The sequence below is a fragment of the Coregonus lavaretus genome (assembly GCF_964263955.1).
Source record: "Coregonus lavaretus genome assembly, chromosome: 7".
Taxonomy (NCBI): domain Eukaryota; kingdom Metazoa; phylum Chordata; class Actinopteri; order Salmoniformes; family Salmonidae; genus Coregonus; species Coregonus lavaretus.
In genome coordinates, this window is record NC_139994.1 from 23,906,776 (window position 1) to 23,927,293 (window position 20,518).

At 43.5% G+C, this 20,518-nt stretch overlaps 1 protein-coding gene across 1 annotated transcript; it reads left to right on the forward strand.

Annotated features, from left to right (window-relative positions):
- Nucleotides 1–879: 879 nt before the first annotated feature.
- Nucleotides 880–1,992, forward strand: LOC311133017 (ras-related and estrogen-regulated growth inhibitor-like protein; the record flags this gene model as incomplete). Its single annotated transcript, XM_084166437.1, has 4 exons — nucleotides 880–961; nucleotides 1,168–1,221; nucleotides 1,337–1,413; nucleotides 1,576–1,992. The coding sequence occupies exons 1-4, from the start codon at nucleotides 892–894 to the stop codon at nucleotides 1,990–1,992; spliced, it is 618 nt and encodes a 205-aa protein (XP_084022563.1). The 5' UTR covers nucleotides 880–891.
- Nucleotides 1,993–20,518: the final 18,526 nt, after the last annotated feature.

Consider the following 20,518-nt stretch of genomic DNA (forward strand, 5'->3'; position numbering starts at 1 on the left):
TGTATACTTTGTTTGATAAAGTTTTGTAAACGTCTAAACTCAGTGAAAATCTTGCTGGACACTATTCAAACACAGGACCGTGTTAAGTTAAAATGTCCATAATATTACCACCACCAGGTGGCATTGGTCATCAGTAAATTGACTGAATGCAAAACATTGGTTACCCCATCATATAGGTCCTTCTGTCTTTGCTCTTATGACTGTACAGGGTGTGGTAACTTTAATTGCAAGTTATTTTAGCGTCTACTTGGTGTTTCTTTATTTTAGTAATTTTGGTAGACTATAAATGGTGTTCTGTTACTCCCAAGATTATGGTTTCAAATGAATTTATGTCCATTTAATAACTAAACTCCAACAACTGTGAAGATCAAATTGATACATTTGAAGGTTAGGGATTTATGCTATTCTGTACATAGCCGCGGGAAGTAGGGGTGCTGTAGCACCCCCTGAAAAATCAGAGTAAAAAACGATATATTAATAAAAAATATGTATTTTCTTTCTCACAAAAGTAGTGCACTGGGCCTTTAATAGTGCTGTATTAGCGGACCGATATAGCTGATGTAGTGCAGGCAAAAATATTTTTTCAGCAACCCCCCCCCCCCCTTGAAAGTACAATTAAAAAATAAAACGCAGCACCTCCAAACTACTTCCCGCAGCTATGATTCTGTATTGTTAGATAAAGCGCATTGGCCGCTGACAAGCGCACAGTCCTCTCATTGGCCTGTAGGTTTTGTCCATCAGAGAACCTGGCCCGCCTACCCCTTATAAATTGCCAGACAGCGCAATCCAATATATTTTACACGTAGCGTATCGTCTACTTTGAACAGAGACACGGAAAACGTTGCGCCCGTTTGACAAGTAAGTCCGCCCGCTCGCCACTACAGCAAAACAATGGAAGGAAGTCAGCAAAAGGTGGAGGCTAATTTCTTACTGCTTGGAGCTGAAAGCGTCGGTAAATCTGGTGAGCACAATTTAAATAATCCTTGAACTTTAATTGCACTTTTATTCATGACATTGACAGTATTTGGGCACCATGAAGAGCATATTTTTGTGATCATTGAAAGTAGACGAGTTATGATGGCCAACTGCAACGTAGAATGTCTTTCCTGGTGTAGGCCTAATATATTTACTGATCAACTCATTAATTGCGCTATTTTCTGCCCTCAGCTCTCACCGTGCGGTTTCTCACTAGAAGGTTTATCGGCGAATACGGCGATATTGGTAAGTATTGGTCTTTTGACTTGAACCATTGGTAATGATATAATTGCATTCATATCAAAAGGTTACAGTAGATCAAACCAAATATCTAAATGATCCGTTATTTTTGCCTTTACAGAATCCATCTACAGTCATACTGACAGAATAGACGGGCGGGAGATCTGCTTCAATATCTGGGACTCACTTTGCCCCCAGGTGAGGCAAAACATCGTATCATGATAATAACGTCATAATGGTAACAACAAAGACTTTGACTAGTGGATACTCAAACAGGCAGAGCATTCTGGAGTTTTTCTATTAAACAAGGAGGTTAAACGGTTTACTAAATTTAATGTATTATGTCTTCATTTGTTTTAGAATGATGAGGGTGCAGGACACATCAGCGACAGACAACTCCAGTGGGCGGACGGTTTCATCCTGGTTTACAGCATATGTGACCGTGCCAGCTTCAACGTGGTGCGACAACAGGTGAAGCGCATCCGGCAAGCCAAAAGCAAATTCTCCGGCGCACCTCCCATCGTCATCGTGGGGAATAAACGCGACCTCCAGCATCGCCGCACGGTCTCCAGCGAGGAAGGACGCCTCCTCACTCTTTCCACAAACTGTGGCTTCTTCGAGATTTCTGCAGCGGAGACCTACCACGGGGTACAGCTGGTATTTCACGAACTGCTCGACCTTATCCGAGAAGCAAGGGCGCTCAAGAAGGGGGCAGCTGGGATTAAGGGTATCGTGAGAAGCATGTCCGCCGTTTTCGGGAGGAAGAGAACGGAGTAGTTCCAATAGCCTAATATGAGAGACAATGAGATGATAGTTATGCATCTAAACGGTCCAGGACTTGTTTGTGCGTGAAATGAAGTGGATAGTTACGTTTCCATATTGGAATAGGTCAATGCGGCCTAACTGAATTCACGCTGGTTGGATTCTTACTCAAATGAGAATATTGACAATCAAATCCCGTCGAACGTTTTGAGATGGGCCTTTGGACAACCTACTTACTGCAAAATAAATACTATTGACTGTCTATGAGGTCGGGTGCCCTAAAGTAGCATTACATGTCCAACTCGTTAGATTGCCTTGCAACATGCCATACAATTAATTGCCAATTTTAAAGCAAATGGTATCTTGTTTAAATGCCTGGAAGAAGTATTGTGGAAAACCTATGTGCAATAGACAAGCATTTCTTTCTCTTCACTAAGCTGTATCAGCATGCATAATGTTCTAAGGGTCAGGCCTGCTTGGTCTTATCATTGGCACAGTCCTTTTTTGGACTATTGACAATCTATGCAAGACAGACAAGAATGTGTAGCTGTTTCACTCATTATACTGGTGTGATCATTAAACTTGCTGCCTCAGTTAGTATACATGTAGCTTTGCTGTGTCTCCATCATGCCACCTACATCACACTTCAAGGCATCTTGAAAGGCCAGCCATTGGGGGACCATTCTCTGTTCATCTTTAGGAAGTTAATTAATGTCAATACCCTCTATTTGTCTGAGTGTGCTGTACATTTGATATCTTCGAAGAATGAAGAGGCCCACTTGATTTTTTTTCATAGGGGTGTTAATGCATGGGCAAACTTCTTATCTATTTCATTATACTACTGATTCTATTTAAAAAATGGTTTGTAACTTTTCATGACTGATGAAAACTGAAGTAATGTTTGTTATACAAGTCATTAGACTTTAACTGAACAAAGTGTACATACTACAGAACTTTGTCCTACGATTTCATAATAAAATGTGAAACAAATGTCTTTATATTTTTTCAAGCTCTGTTTGTCAAGCCATGCTGGAGATCATTTTTTAAATGAACTTTAAGAGGGGAGCATCTTCTCACACAATCCAGCTAGAGGTAAAGATTAACCAAACCATATCTTAATCCTCTTCACAGACACTTCACAAATTACTGACAGAAAAATGGATTGTCATTGAGCTGTCAATTTAGATCATCTCAACTAAGGTTTCCAAGGTTATTCGGACAGAAATCCATTAAATACCATAATGTGAAGGGTAAAACACACCAAACTTAATGCGAAAGCACAAAAATTTGATATTCAAAAAAGTTATCCTTTATTGTGCTTACTCACAAATCAGAAATCTCTCAAAGAATTCTGTCAAAGCAGCCCCAAGATTGCTGAACTGAGCTTTCCAAGCCTAATCCCATAGACTCCCTATGGCAAAAGCAGCCAATCTAACCCCCCAGCACCCATCAATGTTGACCTCTTAACCAAGGTCAACTACAAGGGAAATGCAGTCAATCACCCTGAAGCCTGTGCACTTAAACTCTGCCCTTCAAAGCCATTTCCTCCACTGCATTCGACTTCACTGACCAAATGAAACCGGAACAAACGAACATCCTCATTCACATCAAAAGAGGGGAGCTCGTGGCACCTCATTGCCCCCTTATTTACGCTTTGTTTATACCTGGTCCTGTGTCCTGATGTTGTCCACATTCTGATTGTGCCCAGATGTGTCTACACATGTTGTTAAAATGTGTATTTTACATGTCCACTGTGTACTCATTGTGACCAGATTTCCTGGTACCTCCCTCTATGCAAATGATTTGACAGTTATTCTTAAAAATATATATACAGTGAGGGAAAAAAGTATTTGATCCCCTGCTGATTTTGTAAGTTTGCCCACTGACAAAGAAATGATCAGTCTATAATTTTAATGGTAGGTTTATTTGAACAGTGAGAGACAGAATAACAACAAAAAAATCCAGAAAAAAGCATGTCAAAAATGTTATAAATTGATTTGCATTTTAATGAGGGAAATAAGTATTTGACCCCCTCTCAATCAGAAAGATTTCTGGCTCCCAGGTGTCTTTTATACAGGTAACGAGCTGAGATTAGGAGCACACTCTTAAAGGAAGTGCTCTTAATCTCAGCTTGTTACCTGTATAAAAGACACCTGTCCACAGAAGCAATCAATCAATCAGATTCCGAACTCTCCACCATGGCCAAGACCAAAGAGCTCTCCAAGGATGTCAGGGACAAGATTGTAGACCTACACAAGGCTGGAATGGGCTACAAGACCATCGCCAAGCAGCTTGGTAAGAAGGTGACAACAGTTGGTGCGATTATTCGCAAATGGAAGAAACACAAAATACCTGTCAATCTCCCTCGGCCTGGGGCTCCATACAAGATCTCACCTCGTGGAGTTGCAATGATCATGAGAACGGTGAGGAATCAGCCCAGAACGACACGGGAGGATCTTGTCAATGATCTCAAGGCAGCTGGGACCATAGTCACCAAGAAAACAATTGGTAACGCACTACGCCGTGAAGGACTGGAATCCTGCAGTGCCCGCAAGGTCCCCCTGCTCAAGAAAGCACATATACAGGCCTGTCTGAAGTTTGCCAATGAACATCTGAATGATTCAGAGGAGAACTGGGTGAAAGAGTTGTGGTCAGATGAGACCAAAATGGAGCTCTTTGGCATCAACTCAACTCGCCATGTTTGGAGGAGGAGGAATGCTGCCTATGACCCCAAGAACACCATCCCCACCGTCAAACATGGAGGTGGAAACATTATGCTTTGGGAGTGTTTTTCTGCTAAGGGGACAGGACAACTTCACAGCATCAAAGGGATGATGGACGGGGCCATGTACCGTCAAATCTTGGGTGAGAACCTCCTTCCCTCAGCCAGAGCATTGAAAATGGGTCGTGGATTGATATTCCATTTACATTGACATTACATTTATGTCATTTAGCAGACGCTCTTATCCAGAGCGACTTACAGTTAGTGCATACATTATTTTTTATTATTTTTTCATACCCCCTGTGGGAATCGAACCCACAACCCTGGCGTTGCAAACGCCATGCTCTATCAACTGAGCTACATCCCTGCCGGCCATTCCCTCCCCTACCCTGGACGACGCTGGCCCAATTGCACGCCGCCCCATATTCCAGCATGACAATGACCCAAAACACATGGCCAAGGCAACAAAGGAGTGGCTCAAGAAGGAGAACATTAAGGTCCTGGAGTGGCCTAGCCAGTCTCCAGACCTTAATCCCATAGAAAATCTGTGGAGGGAGCTGAAGGTTTGAGTTGCCAAACGTCAGCCTCAAAACCTTAATGACTTGGAGAAGATCTGCAAAGAGGAGTGGAACAAAATCCCTCCTGAGATGTGTGCAAACCTGGTGGCCAACTACAAGAAACATCTGACCTCTGTGATTGCCAACAAGAGTTTCGCCACCAAGTACTAAGTCATGTTTTGCAGAGGGGTCAAATACTTATTTCCCTCATTAAAATGCAAATTAATTTATAACATTTTTGACATGTGTTTTTCTGGATTTTGTTGTTGTTATTCTGTCTCTCACTGTTCAAATAAACCTACCATTAAAATTATAGACTGATCATGTCTTTGTCAGTGGGCAAACGTACAAAATCAGCAGGGGAGCAATTACTTTTTTCCCTCACTGCAGTCATTTATTTATTTGAAGATATATTTTTGCCATAAGTCAATGATTTTAGAGAGTGGTTTAAATGGTTTTACTTTCCAGGTCCGTCTACACTTGTAAGATATCCAGTGACAATGCGTGCGTGACTACCTCTGGAGATAGTCAGGAAGATCTGATCACATTCAGATCACAATGCGTCTTTTAACCGTCTACACCTGTCTTAAAATTTGGACTCAATCAGAATGTGGATCAGGATAAAGGATGCATGTTACAACCAGGTGTAAACGGGGCTAAAGAAGCGAAAAGTCCATGCCCACCTTCCATAACACACAGAGCCTCTCATGCTTCTCAATGTGTTCTCGTCCTTATCACCGCTGGTTGCCACAGGTTCACTGCGTGTCGCTGCCTGTCTGTCCCCTGCCAAGAAGCCTATTCTTCACTGACACTCCTCGTTTAGGTCCCACTCCTCGGACGTAACTACATTGGGATCACCGGGTCTCCTCCAGACTCTCCTTAACCTTTCCATGACATTTCTTGATGCTGTATGAAAATACTATAGATACATTAGAGTGGTCAAATTAGTGGATTCGGCTATTTCAGCCACACCCGTTGTTTTAAGGTGTATAAAATCGAGCACACAGCCATGCAATCTCCATAGACAAACATTGGCAGTAGAATGGCCTAACTGAAGACCTCAGTGAATTTCAATGTGGCAACGTCATAGGATGCCACATTTCCAAGTCAGTTCGTCATATTGCTGCCCTGCTAGAGCTGCCCCAGTCAACTGTATGTGCTGTTATTGTGAAGTGGAAACGTCTAGGAGCAACAACGGCTCAGCCGCGAAGTGGTAGACCACACAAGCTCACAGAACGTGACCGCCGAGTGCTGAAGCGCATAGCGTGTAAAAATCATCTGTCCTCGCTTGCAACACTCACTACCGAGTTCCAATCTGACTCTGGAAGCAACGTTAGCACAATAACTGTTCGTCGGGAGCTTCATGAAATGGGTTTCCATGGCCGAGCAGCCTAAGATCACCATGCACAATGCCAAGCGTCAGCTGGAGTAGAGTAAAGCTCGCCGCCATTGGACTTTGGAGCAGTGGAAACGCATACTCTGGAGTGATGAATCACGCTTCACCATCTGACAAATCTGGGTTTGGTGGATGCCAGGGGAACACTACCTGACCGAATGGAAGTGTCAACTGTAAAGTTTGGTGGAGGAGGAATAATGGTCTGGGGCTGTTTTTCATGGTTTGGGCTAGGCCCCTTAGTTCCAGTGAAAGGAAATCTTAACTCTACAGCATACAATGACATTCTAGACGATTCTGTGTTTCCAACATTGTGGCAACAGTTTGGGGAAGGCCCTTTGCGGTTTCAGCATGACAATGCCCCTGTGCACAAAGCAAGGTCCATACAGAAATGGTTTGTTGAGATCGGTGTGGAAGATCTTGACTGGCCTGCACAGAGCCCTGACCTCAACCCCATCGAACACCTTTGGGATGAATTGGAACGCAGACTGCGAGCCAGTCCTAATCGCCCAACATCGGTGCCTGACCTCACTAATGCTCTTGTGGCTGAATGGAAGCTTGTCCCTGCAGCAATGTTCCAACATCTAGTGGAAAGCCTTCTCAGAAGAGTGGAGGTTGTTATAGTAGTAAAGGGGGGACCAACTCCATATTAATGGCCATGATTTTGGAATGAGATGTTCGACGAGCAGATGTCCACATACTTTTGGTAATGTAGTGTATCATACACTTCTCAACCATATCCCATACACATAATACTGTAATACATTACGAATGCATGTCAATGGAGTTAAGGATTAACTATAGGGATAGTTCACCCAAATTACAAAAAGGCATATTGGTTTCCTTACCCTGTAAGAAGTATATGGACAAGGTATGACAGCAATCCATGCTTTGGTTTAATTTCCCTGGCACAAACGTTTTAGTATTTGTGGCAGGAATCCCATTCAAGTCATGTGACCGATATTAGCATGTGACCGATATTAGGATTGCTGTCATACCTTGTCAAATTCAATCAATCAAATGTATATATAAAGCCCTTTTTACATCAGCAGATGTCACAAAGTGCTATACAGAAAACCCAGCCTAAAACCCCAAACAGCAAGCAATGCAAATGTAGAAGCGCGGTGGCTAGGAAAATCTCCCTAGAAAGGCAGAAACCTAGAAAGAAACCTAGAGAGGAACCAGGATCTGAGGGGTGGAGATTATAACAGTACATGGCCATTAAGAACAGAATTTTCTCCAAGATGTTCAAACGTTCATAAATGACCAGCAGGGTCAAATAATAATAAATGTCCATAGACTCTTACAGGGTAAGGACACCAATGTGTCATTTTGTAACTATCCCAGGAGGGAGGACCACACTTGTATTATGCACGTCATATAAAGTACACTGAGTATACCAAACATTAGGAACACCTTCCTAACATTGAGTTGCACCCCCTTTTCCCCTCAGAACAGCCTCAATTCGTCGGGGCATGGACTCTACAAGATGTCGACTCCAATGCTTCCCACAGTTGTGTGAAGTTGGCTGGATGGCCTTTGTGTGGTGGACCATTGTTGATACACACGGGAAACTGTTGAGTGTGAGAAACCCAGCAGCGTTGTAGTTCTTGACAAACCGGTGCGCCTGGCACCTACTGCCATACCCCGTTCAAAGGCACCTCTGAATGGCACAATCCATGTCTCAATTATCTCAAGGCTTAAAAATCCTTCTTTAACCTGTCTCCTCCCCTACATCTACACTGATTGAAGTGGATTTAACAAGTGACATCAATAAGGGATCATAGCTTTTACCTGGATTCACCTGGTCAGTCTATGTCATGTAAAGAGCAGGTGTTCTTAATGTTTTGTATTTTCAGTGTACAGTTCAAGTACTTGTATTTGTGCAACCTATACCAGGCCTATAGTGGGCGTCTCTCGCCTGAACGGATAGGTTGGTATGTAGAATGAAGTACTATCAGTATGTCATACTGCATACAGTATGTAGCTACCACAGCTTCTGCCTTCCCATTAACGGTGTCCATGGAGACCAACAGCGATACAGGGAATGTACAGCTCTGGCAGGGGTGGGAGTGCGGGATTTCCTTTTCCATTTCTCCATGGCAACTATTATTTTCCCGAGGCGTTTGCCTGTTGCATACATACGTGATAATACTTACATATGCAGTACATCCATACAGTATGTGATGTAAAGTATCTGGGGGAGGGGGGTGGGGCAAATGTGGCTATTGGGTTAGGGGTTCTGAGCCGATGCACAAATTAAGTTTCGTGAGGAACATTAGTTTAGAGCAGTCTCCTGTTATGAAATCCACCCCTTCCCACTCCATGCCACCCCCGGAAACATGTGATGCAAGCAACAACAAACATTTGGCTCTACAGCGCTTCAATCAGTACTCATGAATATGAATGTAGAGGCTCATGGCAACAACAACACCATCATTGACACTTATCTGTAACGAGTGGGAGGGATCTTGTCGGTTGGAGTACAGGTTGGTGTGTCACACAGACTGAGAGCTGCCACGATGTCATCGTTGTGGGACGGAATGGAGAAGGGAAACACGGTGTCCATGGCAACCGGGACCGTCACTGTTGCTAACGGTCTTTCACCCACGCAAAAGCGCCCACGCCATCGAGGAAGCAAGCACCGCCGGGAAGATCCCACAGAATGAACTCTACTTCCGATCAGCAGTGGGGGGTTGGGAGGTTAGGGGCACGTTGGCGAGAGATAGTGGGCGTCTTTTTCTCTGAATCACAGCGAGGATTCTCCAGAAGCTCCGGGGGTTTCACCTGTGCCAACGAACGAGGAGCACAGAAACACAGCTCGCAGCTTCTTTCAGGCACGTCGTTAACACACACACACAGAGACCCCCCCACACACACACACACCCACACACACATGCCCACCACGGCCTCCTCTCAGTCAATGACGCTGACACACAAGGCCGAAGAGACCAGTTTGTCTTTAGGACACATGGCTGTTCATTCACAGACAGGATGTGGAGTACCAGCTGCCTGAGTTATCCAAGTGTCCAGGGCCAGCCAGAGGCTTACAGCCCCAGCTACTGGGGGGTGGAGGAGGGAGAGGGGACTTGGATATGTCCGGGGTTGAGGGGCCGCAGATGTTCACATTACCGGTAGACCTCCGGTTGGATGGAGAGAAAGTGGGATTGAGAGAGCACAGAGATTTGAGTACTGGCTATTATCTAATAAGGCCCTAGGGAAGAGGAGTCTAACACAGAAGATATTGGCCTGCCTTGACCATCACCGGTGATCCTGGAGAGAGAGAGTGAGTGTGTAAGTGTGTTGGTTAGGGAAAGCAAAGGAAAACAAAAATGATTGTTTCTTATTGGACCAGCCCAGGTAGTCCCTTCCTGTTTAATTTTTTAAAATTCCCATCTGGGTTGTTGTTTTAAACATGTAACAAATGTATTTGCAAACAGTGCTATAGAGACGGGTGGGGTGTATACCAACAAAACCGGTGTGCACAACTACGAGGCTAAAACAGACGGGGTTGGCTTACAATCTAAGGATTATTGACAACATGTACTGTAAGCTATATTTCGTCTGCAAATGTCTATTGAAAACTAAAATTTGCCCAATAAGCAGTTGTTGTCTCTCAAATACATTGTTACAGTTGTTGGTTTGCTAGCTAGCTAATTTTAGCCATATTAGCATAGACGTGACAACAGTCAAAACACTTCAAAACAAGACATGGTATCAAAAACAAGATAAAACTAGCTGAAACAAGCCATCTACCACACAGCATTCTACCTCTGAGTTGTGCACGTAGTATTGTTGTGACATTGTCAACCCTGCTGCCTATATTAATAGACAATACAGATTGATTGATTGATATGGACAGGCTGTTTGGTAACTTGTGTCCCTAAACCTATGTCAGTTAGTATCCCCTTTATACACAGACAAAAATCCCACAATTTTACCATGCTTGCTTCTTTTTACCTGCTTTGTTGTATATCTGAAAGGGGTAGAGGTAAAAAAAAAAAAACATGGACAATTAAAACCTACCTAAAGATCTAGACATGATTCCTACATTTTCACAGACCCTGTAACCAAAATACAGGAATCGGGTCTGTGTGAATGGTTCTCTGCTTTTTTGCAGATAAATCCATTAACACTTCCATTGTTTAACACCTCCCTAATTTGAAATGCAAACACCCCCCAACCCCCACCCCTCCCAAATTGCCAGTTACTCACTGATATATATAAAAGGGGTATACCTGCAAGAAAGTGTTAAATAAGGGGCTGTTTGAAAGGGGGTCATATGAACATTGCCTTATATTTTTTTTCCGGTAATATACCACATCTACTGTCTGAAATGGGTATCTGAGATCACTTTCCCCTGTAATGACAAAAGGAAACTCTGAAAAGGATGTCGACTAAGCCTATTTGCAGCACAAGAGGAAGGTACACATACACACACTCACGCACACACACACACACACACACACAGTGTGGAGTAAACGGATCACTCAAACACTCACTCCCGGTGTGCCTGAGGGCCATCTGTGCCTCTCTCCAGACACATGCACAGATTGTAGTGTCCCTACAAATAAGATTGGTCTATAGCAGGGTTCTTCAATTCCGGTCCTGGAGGGCCGAAACACTTCTGTTTTTTATTTCTACCTGGTAGTTAATTGCACTCACCTGGTGTCCCAGGTCTGAATTAGCCCCTGATTAGAAGGAGAGGATGAAAAACAGAGGTGTTTCGGCCCTCCAGGACCGGAATTGAAGAACCCTGGTCTATAGAGACCCTGTCTCTCTCTCTCTCTCTCAAATATAAACACAAACACACACCCACTCCCAAGGTGAGTGGAAGACGGTGAAGTAGAAGACAGGATATGAAATGATTTGGTTCCTAACGGTCTGCCTCTGATGCACGGAGAAGATGAACTACCTGTGTCAGTGTGTCCTTGCCATGCACTCTGATTGTGTCTTAAAGTGTGTGTGCGTGCGTGTGTGTGTGAAAGAGAGAGATCCATTGAGAGTGAGTGTGCGTGTGTCTGTTACTATCAGTCTATTATTTAACTTCCTCGTGCTAGGTACCTCCCTGATCAAACACACCTTATCTCCACAGCCATGGTTTTTATAGGACTTGACCTCTCACCTTTAGGGATTGGCTCCTTGAAAGGGATTTGTTGGGTAAATGTCTGACTCCTGAGAGGGCAGGGTACTGAAATGTCATAATTTCTGAAAATGTTCTCTCCCTATCAAATGCTAAAGAAGTCCCGTGTTGGAGGCTGGTCTAGTGGTAGTGCTGCCATTTACAAATAAATAAGTAAACAAGGATCCATTGGATTGCCGGTCATATAGGCCATCATTTCTTAATGTGGATTTCAGCAGTGTGTAGTGTACCTCTGAATACGTAACCTCAGTGCAGTTATTTTTTATCTGGTAAGATTGGCCTTTAAGTTTGCTGATCTCACTTTTTCAATGAAGGAGCGCACTCCAGTGTAAACTCTGAACCCAACCCCCAGACTACATCTTGGCATCCATTGTGCCTATGTCAAGATATCGACTGTCAAAATGTACATTTGTACTCCGCAAACCGCCCTTTTACATGTGTTCTTTTATGCTGTGAATCCAGATTATTGAGTGTTAGAATGTCAATTTCAGCAGTAAAGTGTCTTGTTTCAGTGTTCCCTGGCTGAGATATTAGAAAGCTCCTCTGTTTGGTAGACGATGACTCAGCCCAATAGCTACCCTCCCATGGAGAGTGGTGGACCCCAAGCAGAGTCAGCTAATCATTAAACTCCATATTAAATTGACTGGAATGTGCTTGGTACCACTTGCACCCTGCCAAGAGCTCCATGCACTACCCAGCGAGAAACAAACAAATGTAACTACTGTATGTACATGCTAGCTGGATGTACATGCAGGCCCAAAAAACAGGCACTCTGTAGACAGATGTGCGCAAGACACATTTTTACTGCCATAGTCCGTTAGGTACGGACATTCAGTGCACACGTAAATACAGAGATGTACTGTACCTACGAAACCTATAAAAGTCTTATTTGAGCTTATTTATTTGAGAAGTACTACTGCTGAGTACAGGTATCTTTTTTACAATCTTCCCCCCCTTAGAGAAGACGAGAGGGATCGCAGGATTTATTGTGCACACCTCCCACGTACTTCTACCTACACAACACACACACACACACACAATTCATTGACAGTAGCTGTGTTCGAATACCCATACGCACATACTGTATACTACATACTTAATGGCTATATACTACATACTATATACTATTAGTTCATTTTAGTATACTGTAAACGAACATTCTCCTTTCAGGTGAGTGCACTAGCGCTTCGCCTGTCTACAGGAAGTTGATGCTGTTGCTATGCAACTTCTTGCTAGCTTGTTAGCATAACAAATTACTAGCTAGACATCTTACGACTTCATTAACAATGTCCATTGAGAACGCTCAACGACTATACAACTTAGCTAAGCTAAGAATGACGTGAATAATCAAGTCAATAAACGTTGGCTAGTTAGTTAGATAGCATATAGTTAATATACTGGCAAGTTCGATTCATTAGAAGCCAACTAACGTTAGGTAGCTAGCTAACATACCGGTACATACAACAACTGGTGTAATGATATGCTATGCAGTTCGTAAGGCTAGCATAGCTAACAAATTGTCAGCCAACATAACGTGTAACGTAACTTATTTGAAAAGTCATTACTTTATTACATTGCTCAACATTTTCTTAACATTTGTCATAATTAGCTAAAGCAATGAATTTGTATCTGCTCTCGTTGGACTTCGGCTGCATATTTTCTGCCATTTTCTTCAAATCTGAAAATGTTGTGAAGCCACGCCCATTTTCTGAAGAATTGCATTATGGGCCCTAAAAGCACAGAAATAGTGTCCACTGTTTGTATACTTCGTATTTTGGCGAATGTAGTACGAGATCCGGGAACTTTTGGCATACTAACTACAGTTGAAGTTGGAAGTTTACATACACTTAGGTTGGAGTCATTAAAACTTGTTTTTCAACCACTCTACACATTTCTTGTTAACAAACTATAGTTTTGGCAAGTCGGTTAGGACATGTACTTTGTGCATGACACAAGTAATTTTTCCAACAATTGTTTACAGACAGATTATTTCACTTATAATTCACTGTATCACAATTCCAGTGGGTCAGAAGTTTACATACACTAAGTTGACTGTGCCTTTAAACAGCTTGGAAAATTCCAGAAAATGATGTCATGGCTTTAGAAGCTTCTGATAGGCTAATTGACATCCTTTGACTCAATTGGAGGTGTACCTGTGGATGTATTTCAAGGCCTACCTTCAAACTCAGTGACTCTTTGCTTGACATCATGGGAAAATCAAAAGAAATCAGCCAAGACCTCAGAAAGAAAATTGTAAACCTCCACAAGTCTGGTTCATCCTTGGGAGCAATTTCCAAATGCCTGACGGTACCACGTTCATCTGTACAAACAATAGTACGCATAAACACCATGGGACCACGCAGCCGTCATACCGCTCAGGAAGGAGAAGCGTTCTGTCTCCTAGAGATGAACATACTTTGGTGCAAAAAGTGCAAATCAATCCCAAAACAACAGCAAAGGACCTTGTGAAGATGCTGGACGAAACAGGTACAAAAGTATCTATATCCACAGTAAAACGAGTCCTATATCGACATAACCTGAAAGGCCGCTCAGCAAGGAAGAAGCCATTGCTCCAAAACCGCCATAAAAAAGCCAGACTACGGTTTGCAACTGCACATGGGGACAAAGATCGTACTTTTAGGAGAAATGTCCTCTGGTCTGATGAAACAAAAATAGAACTGTTTGGCCATAATGACCATCGTTATGTTTGGAGGAAAAAGGGGGGCCTTGCAAGCCAAAGAACACCATCCCAACCGTGAAGCACGGGGGTGGCAGCATCATGTTGTAGGGGGTGCTTTGCTGCAGGAGGGACTGGTGCACTTCACAAAATAGATGGCATCACGATGAAGGAAAATGATGTGAATATATTGAAGCAACATCTCAAGACATCAGTCAGGAAGTTAAAGCTTGGTCGCAAATGGGTCTTCCAAATGGACAATGACCCCAAGTATACTTCCAAAGTTGTGGCAAAATGGCTTAAGGACAACAAAGTCAAGGAATTGGAGTGGCCATCACAAAGCCCTGACCTCAATCCTATAGAAAATGTGTGGGCAGAACTGAAAAAGCGTGTACGAGCAAGGAGGTGTCACGCCCTGGCTCTGGGACTCTTATATGTTGAGCCAGGGTGTGTAGATTCTATGTGTTTGTGTTTCTATGTTAGGATCTAGTTCATGTGTATCTATGTTGGCCGGGGTGGTTCTCAATCAGAGGCAACGAGAATCAGCTGTTGCTTGTTGTCTCTGATTGGGAACCATACTTAGGCAGCCTGTTTGGCACAGTGTATTGTGGGATCTTGTTCCGTGTTGGTTTGTGTATGTACCCAAGGACTTCACGTATCGTTTTGTTGTTTTTGTTCGTGTGGTGAATAATAATAAAAGATGTTCGCATTCCACGCTGCGCATTGGTCCAATCCTTTTGACGATCGTGACAGGAGGCCTACAAACCTGACTCAGTTACACCAGCTCTGTCAGGAGGAATGGGCCAAAATTCACCCAACTTATTGTGGGAAGCTTGTGGAAGGCTATGCGAAACGTTTGACCCAAGTTAAACAATTTAAAGGCAATGCTACCAAATACTAATTGAGTGTATGTAAACTTCTGACCCACTGGGAATGTGATGAAAGAAATAAAAGCTGAAATAAATCATTCTCTCTACTATTACTCTGACATTTCACATTCTTAAAATAAAGTGGTGATCCTAAATGACCTAAAATAGGGAATATTTAGTAGGATTAAATGTCAGGAATTGTGAAAAACTGAGTTTAAATGTATTTGGCTAAGGTGTACGTAAACTTCCAACTTCAACTGTATATCCATACTATGACCAATAAGCATACTACATACTCAATTTACGTCACAAATAGTAGGTTAGTGCAGTCAGTATGAGTATTCGAACAGCTAGTCTCTCACTGGCATGTGAGAATGTGTCACATGTGCCTATGGCTTGTTTAGTCCTTTCTCTTTATTCCCTCATGTGTGCTTATTTTACCAATGGTTTCCAGTATGATGACGTTACTGATGAAGCTTTCTCCACCCTCCAGACGTGGCCTGCTACGACGAGACTGCAGAGGCCACGACTACCACATCAGAACCCCACGAGGCCAATGCTAAACAACTATGGACTCTACCGTGTATGTCGTGTGAGTGTACTGTTCTTGTGTTTTGTTCTGTGTGGCTTTTATCCTGTAACCCTCTTTTAATACAGAGAAAATATAATAAAGAACTGTAGAGATTGACTGTCTGCCTCCTGCTTATGGTAATAGATTGAAATAACCTTGGTTTTTGACATGCTGTTGATAAAATTGTATTTGCCACATGCGTTGTAAACAACCAGTGTAGACTAACAGTGAAATGCTTACATACGGGTCCTACCCAATAATGCAGAGAATAATAAATACACAATGAGTAATGACAACTTGGCTATATACACGGGGTACCGAGTCGATGTGCAGGGTTACGAGGTAATTAAGGTAGATATGTACATACAGGTAGGGGTAAATTAGGCAACAGGACAGATAAACAGTAGCAGCAGTGTATGTAATGAGTCAAAGTTGGTGCAAAAAGGGTCAATGCAGATAGTCCTCGTAGCTATTTGGTTAACTATTTAGCAGTCTTATGGCTTGGGGGTAGAAACTGTTCAGAGTCCCGTTGGTTCCAGACTTGGTGCATCGGTACCGCTTGCCGTGCGGTATCAGAGAGAACAGTATGACTTGGGTTGCTGGAGTCTGATCATTTTTAGGGCCTTCCTCTGACACCGCCTTGTATAGAGGTCCTGGATGGCAGGGAGCTTAGCCCCAGTGATATACAGTGGGGGAAAAAAGTATTTAGTCAGCCACCAATTGTGCAAGTTCTCCCACTTAAAAGATGAGAGAGGCCTGTAATTTTCATCATAGGTACACGTCAACTATGACAGACAAAATGAGAAAAAAAATCCAGAAAATCACATTGTAGGATTTTTAATGAATTTATTTGCAAATTATGGTGGAAAATAAGTATTTGGTCAATAACAAAAGTTTCTCAATACTTTGAGAAAGTATTTTCTATGGGGTTGAGATCTGGAGACTGGCTAGGCCACTCTAGGACCTTGAAATGCTTCTTACGAAGCCACTCCTTCGTTGCCCGGGCGGTGTGTTTGGGATCATTGTCATGCTGAAAGACCCAGCCACGTTTCATCTTCAAGGAGGTTTTCACTCAAAATCTCACGATTCATGGCCCCATTCATTCTTTCCTTTACACGGATCAGTCGTCCTGGTCCCTTTACAGAAAAACAGCCCCAAAGCATGATGTTTCCACCCCCATGCTTCACAGTAGGTATGGTGTTCTTTGGATGCAACTCAGCATTCTTTGTCCTCCAAACACGACAAGTTGAGTTTTTACCAAAAAGTTCTATTTTGGTTTCATCTGACCATATGACATTCTCCCAATCCTCTTCTGGATCATCCAAATGCACTCTAGCAAACTTCAGACGGGCCTGGACATGTACTGGCTTAAGCAGGGGGACACGTCTGGCACTGCAGGATTTGAGTCCCTGGCGGCGTAGTGTGTTACTGATGGTAGGCTTTGTTACTTTGGTCCCAGCTCTCTGCAGGTCATTCACTAGGTCCCCCTGTGTGGTTCTGGGATTTTTGCTCACTGTTCTTGTGATCATTTTGACCCCACGGGGTGAGATCTTGCGTGGAGCCCCAGATCGAGGGATATTATCAGTGGTCTTGTATGTCTTCCATTTCCTAATAATTGCTCCCACAGTTGATTTCTTCAAACCAAGCTGCTTACCTATTGCAGATTCAGTCTTCCCAGCCTGGTGCAGGTCTACAATTTTGTTTCTGGTGTCCTTTGACAGCTCTTTGGTCTTGGCCATAGTGGAGTTTGGAGTGTGACTGTTTGAGGTTGTGGACAGGTGTCTTTTATACTGATAACAAGTTCAAACAGGTGCCATTAATACAGGTAACGAGTGGAGGACAGAGGAGCCTCTTAAAGAAGAAGTTACAGGTCTGTGAGAGCCAGAAATCTTGCTTGTTTGTAGGTGACCAAATACTTATTTTCCACCATAATTTGCAAATAAATTCATTAAAAATCCTACAATGTGATTTTCTGGATTTCTTTTTCTCAATTTGTCTGTCATAGTTGACGTGTACCTATGATGAAAATGACAGGCCTCTCTCATCTTTTTAAGTGGGAGAACTTGCACAATTGGTGGCTGACTAAATAATTTTTTTCCCCACTGTACTAGGCGTCACGAACAGGCTCGTAGACCGTAACAAATAGGGAGACAACGTGGAGATAAGGAATAACAAAATATATTTATTAACTAAAGCAAACTATATACAATTAACAATGGTGTGTGTAGTCAGTAATCAGTAGTGTAAGTGAGTGGATGCGTGCAATGATGTGATAATGAGGAGTGTTGAAAGGTGCCCAAGCAAACAATACAGCCACAACCAAAACCCAACAGTGTGTCTGCATGGAGAGAGTCTCCACAATGAATGGGGGAAAGGTGTATTTATCCCTGGGACACACCCGAGCCCAGGTGTCCCATTTCTCTGACAACACTCCCGGCTCCGCCCACCGACATCCTATTAAGGAAAACAAGAACAAAGAGAGAATTCAGCAGACAGAGTGGGAGGGTCGCCACACCCCCAACCACCCCATAAAACCGGTGACCACCAAGGACCCAGGAACACCACACTAACCATACATACATAAACACACATAATACTGCCCTGGTTAGCCCTATCCCACTGCCCCAGCCAACCTCGCCCTGCCCAGACCTCAGCAACCTTTGCGCACAGGAAGCAACCTTTAAGAGGAAAGAAGAAAACGAGAACAGCAGGGAACAGAAAACAGGAGGAACAGGACAACAATAAACAGTAGTCAGTCACGTGGACGACAGGCATACACTCGGGGACCACGCGTATGAGAAAACGCGTGTCCCCCAAATCAATAGGACCAGATGCCGCACATCAAGATGGAAGGCCTGTAAAAACAAACACCATCTCATTATCCTCTAGTTGGGACACATCATAGACCTCACGAAGGTGAGAGGGTTATAGTCGGTGTAGACCACAATAGGTACTACACCCGACCCGACATACACCTCAAAGTGTTGTAGCGCCCATATGAGTGCTAGCGCTTCTTTTTCCACCACAGAGTAGTTCAACTGATAACGGTTACATTGCAGCAGGACTTCACCTGCCCCCACGTTACGCAGGCCGAAACTCATAACCGAATACGAGTACAGACCAGAAGGTGTAATAAAGGCAATGATTTCACATACCCTACTCGTCAGTGGCACCTGCCAATTGCCCTTTAACAGGTCAAACTTGCTCACAAACTTAGCTGCTCCGACCTGATCAATGCAGTCCTCCATCCGAGGAAGAGGAAACGAATCTGGCTTAGTGACACTGTTTACCTTACGGTAGTCCGTACAAAATCTGTTTGTCCCATCCGGTTTACTGACCAAGATACAGGGAGAAGCCCAGCTAGAGAAAGTAGGTTCTGCAATATCACTCTACAGCATGTACCTTCTCAGCATCCAGACAACGCTGTTTCTCTGAAGAAACTCTATAGAACTGCTGACGGATGGGGTCAGCATCCCCAACGTCAATATCGTGTTCTATTAAGTTTGTACGAGTAGGTGTATCAGAAAACTAAACTGGAAAACTCAGAATCAGACCAACCATCTCGCCTATCAGCAGGTAGGTAGCAATCGTCAGGACCAGGGACATCCTCCTCACCATGCACGGACCTAGCATGACAAAAAGAAGAACCCAGCGATGTAACAGTACCGGCCAAAAGAACAGGTTTACCATCCTCTGCGGACTCACACTCTTCGGCCCCAGAGGAACTTGCGTAATAGGGTTAACAGATTTACATGGCACAGTTGGTGCGCTTTCCTCCGATCCGGAGTGGCAACTAGATAGTTTTGTTCAGTGCACTGGCACACAACCATATATGGACCTTGAAACTTGACGTGAAAAGGAGAACCAACAATTGGCAGCAGAGCAAGAACCTGGTCACCTGGACTAAAGTGACGAGGTTCAGCTCGCCGATCAAATATGCCTTTCATCCTCCCTTGTGAAGATGATTGCTTCTCTTTAGCCATCTCACCAGCAGCGTACAGGCGCTGCCGGTAATCACATACATAAGATAACAGAGACTGAGGTGGCTCAGGAGACTTCCAGTCATCCTGGAGCACCGCTAGAAGTCCACGAACACTATGTCCAAACACAAGGTCATTTGAAACCCGTGCTCTCCTGTTAAACTTCCCTGGTGGCTAACAGTAACCAAGGCAACCCCTCCTCCCAATCCTTATCCATCTCCGTACAATAAGCTCTCAACAAAGACTTAAGTGTTTGATGAAAACGTTCCAGCGCTCCTTGACTCTGCGCGTGATAGGCACTAGCCAAATTATGTTTAATATGGAGCTGTTGGAGAACCTGACCAAACAGATTAGAGGTGAAATTAGAACCTTGATCACTCTGAATGACCTTAGGGATTCCAAACAGTGAGATAAACTGAGTCAAAGCTTTAAGCACAGACGTAGTCGTGATAGACCGGAGAGGATAGGCAGCAGGAAACCTAGTGGTCTGACACATCACAGTGAACAGGTAACTACTACCATTCTCAGAGCGAGGCAGAGGGCCAACACAGTCAAATCAGATACTCAAAAGGTTGGCTGAGTACGGGAATAGGAAACAGCAGTACTGGCTTAATAGTTTGATTAGGTTT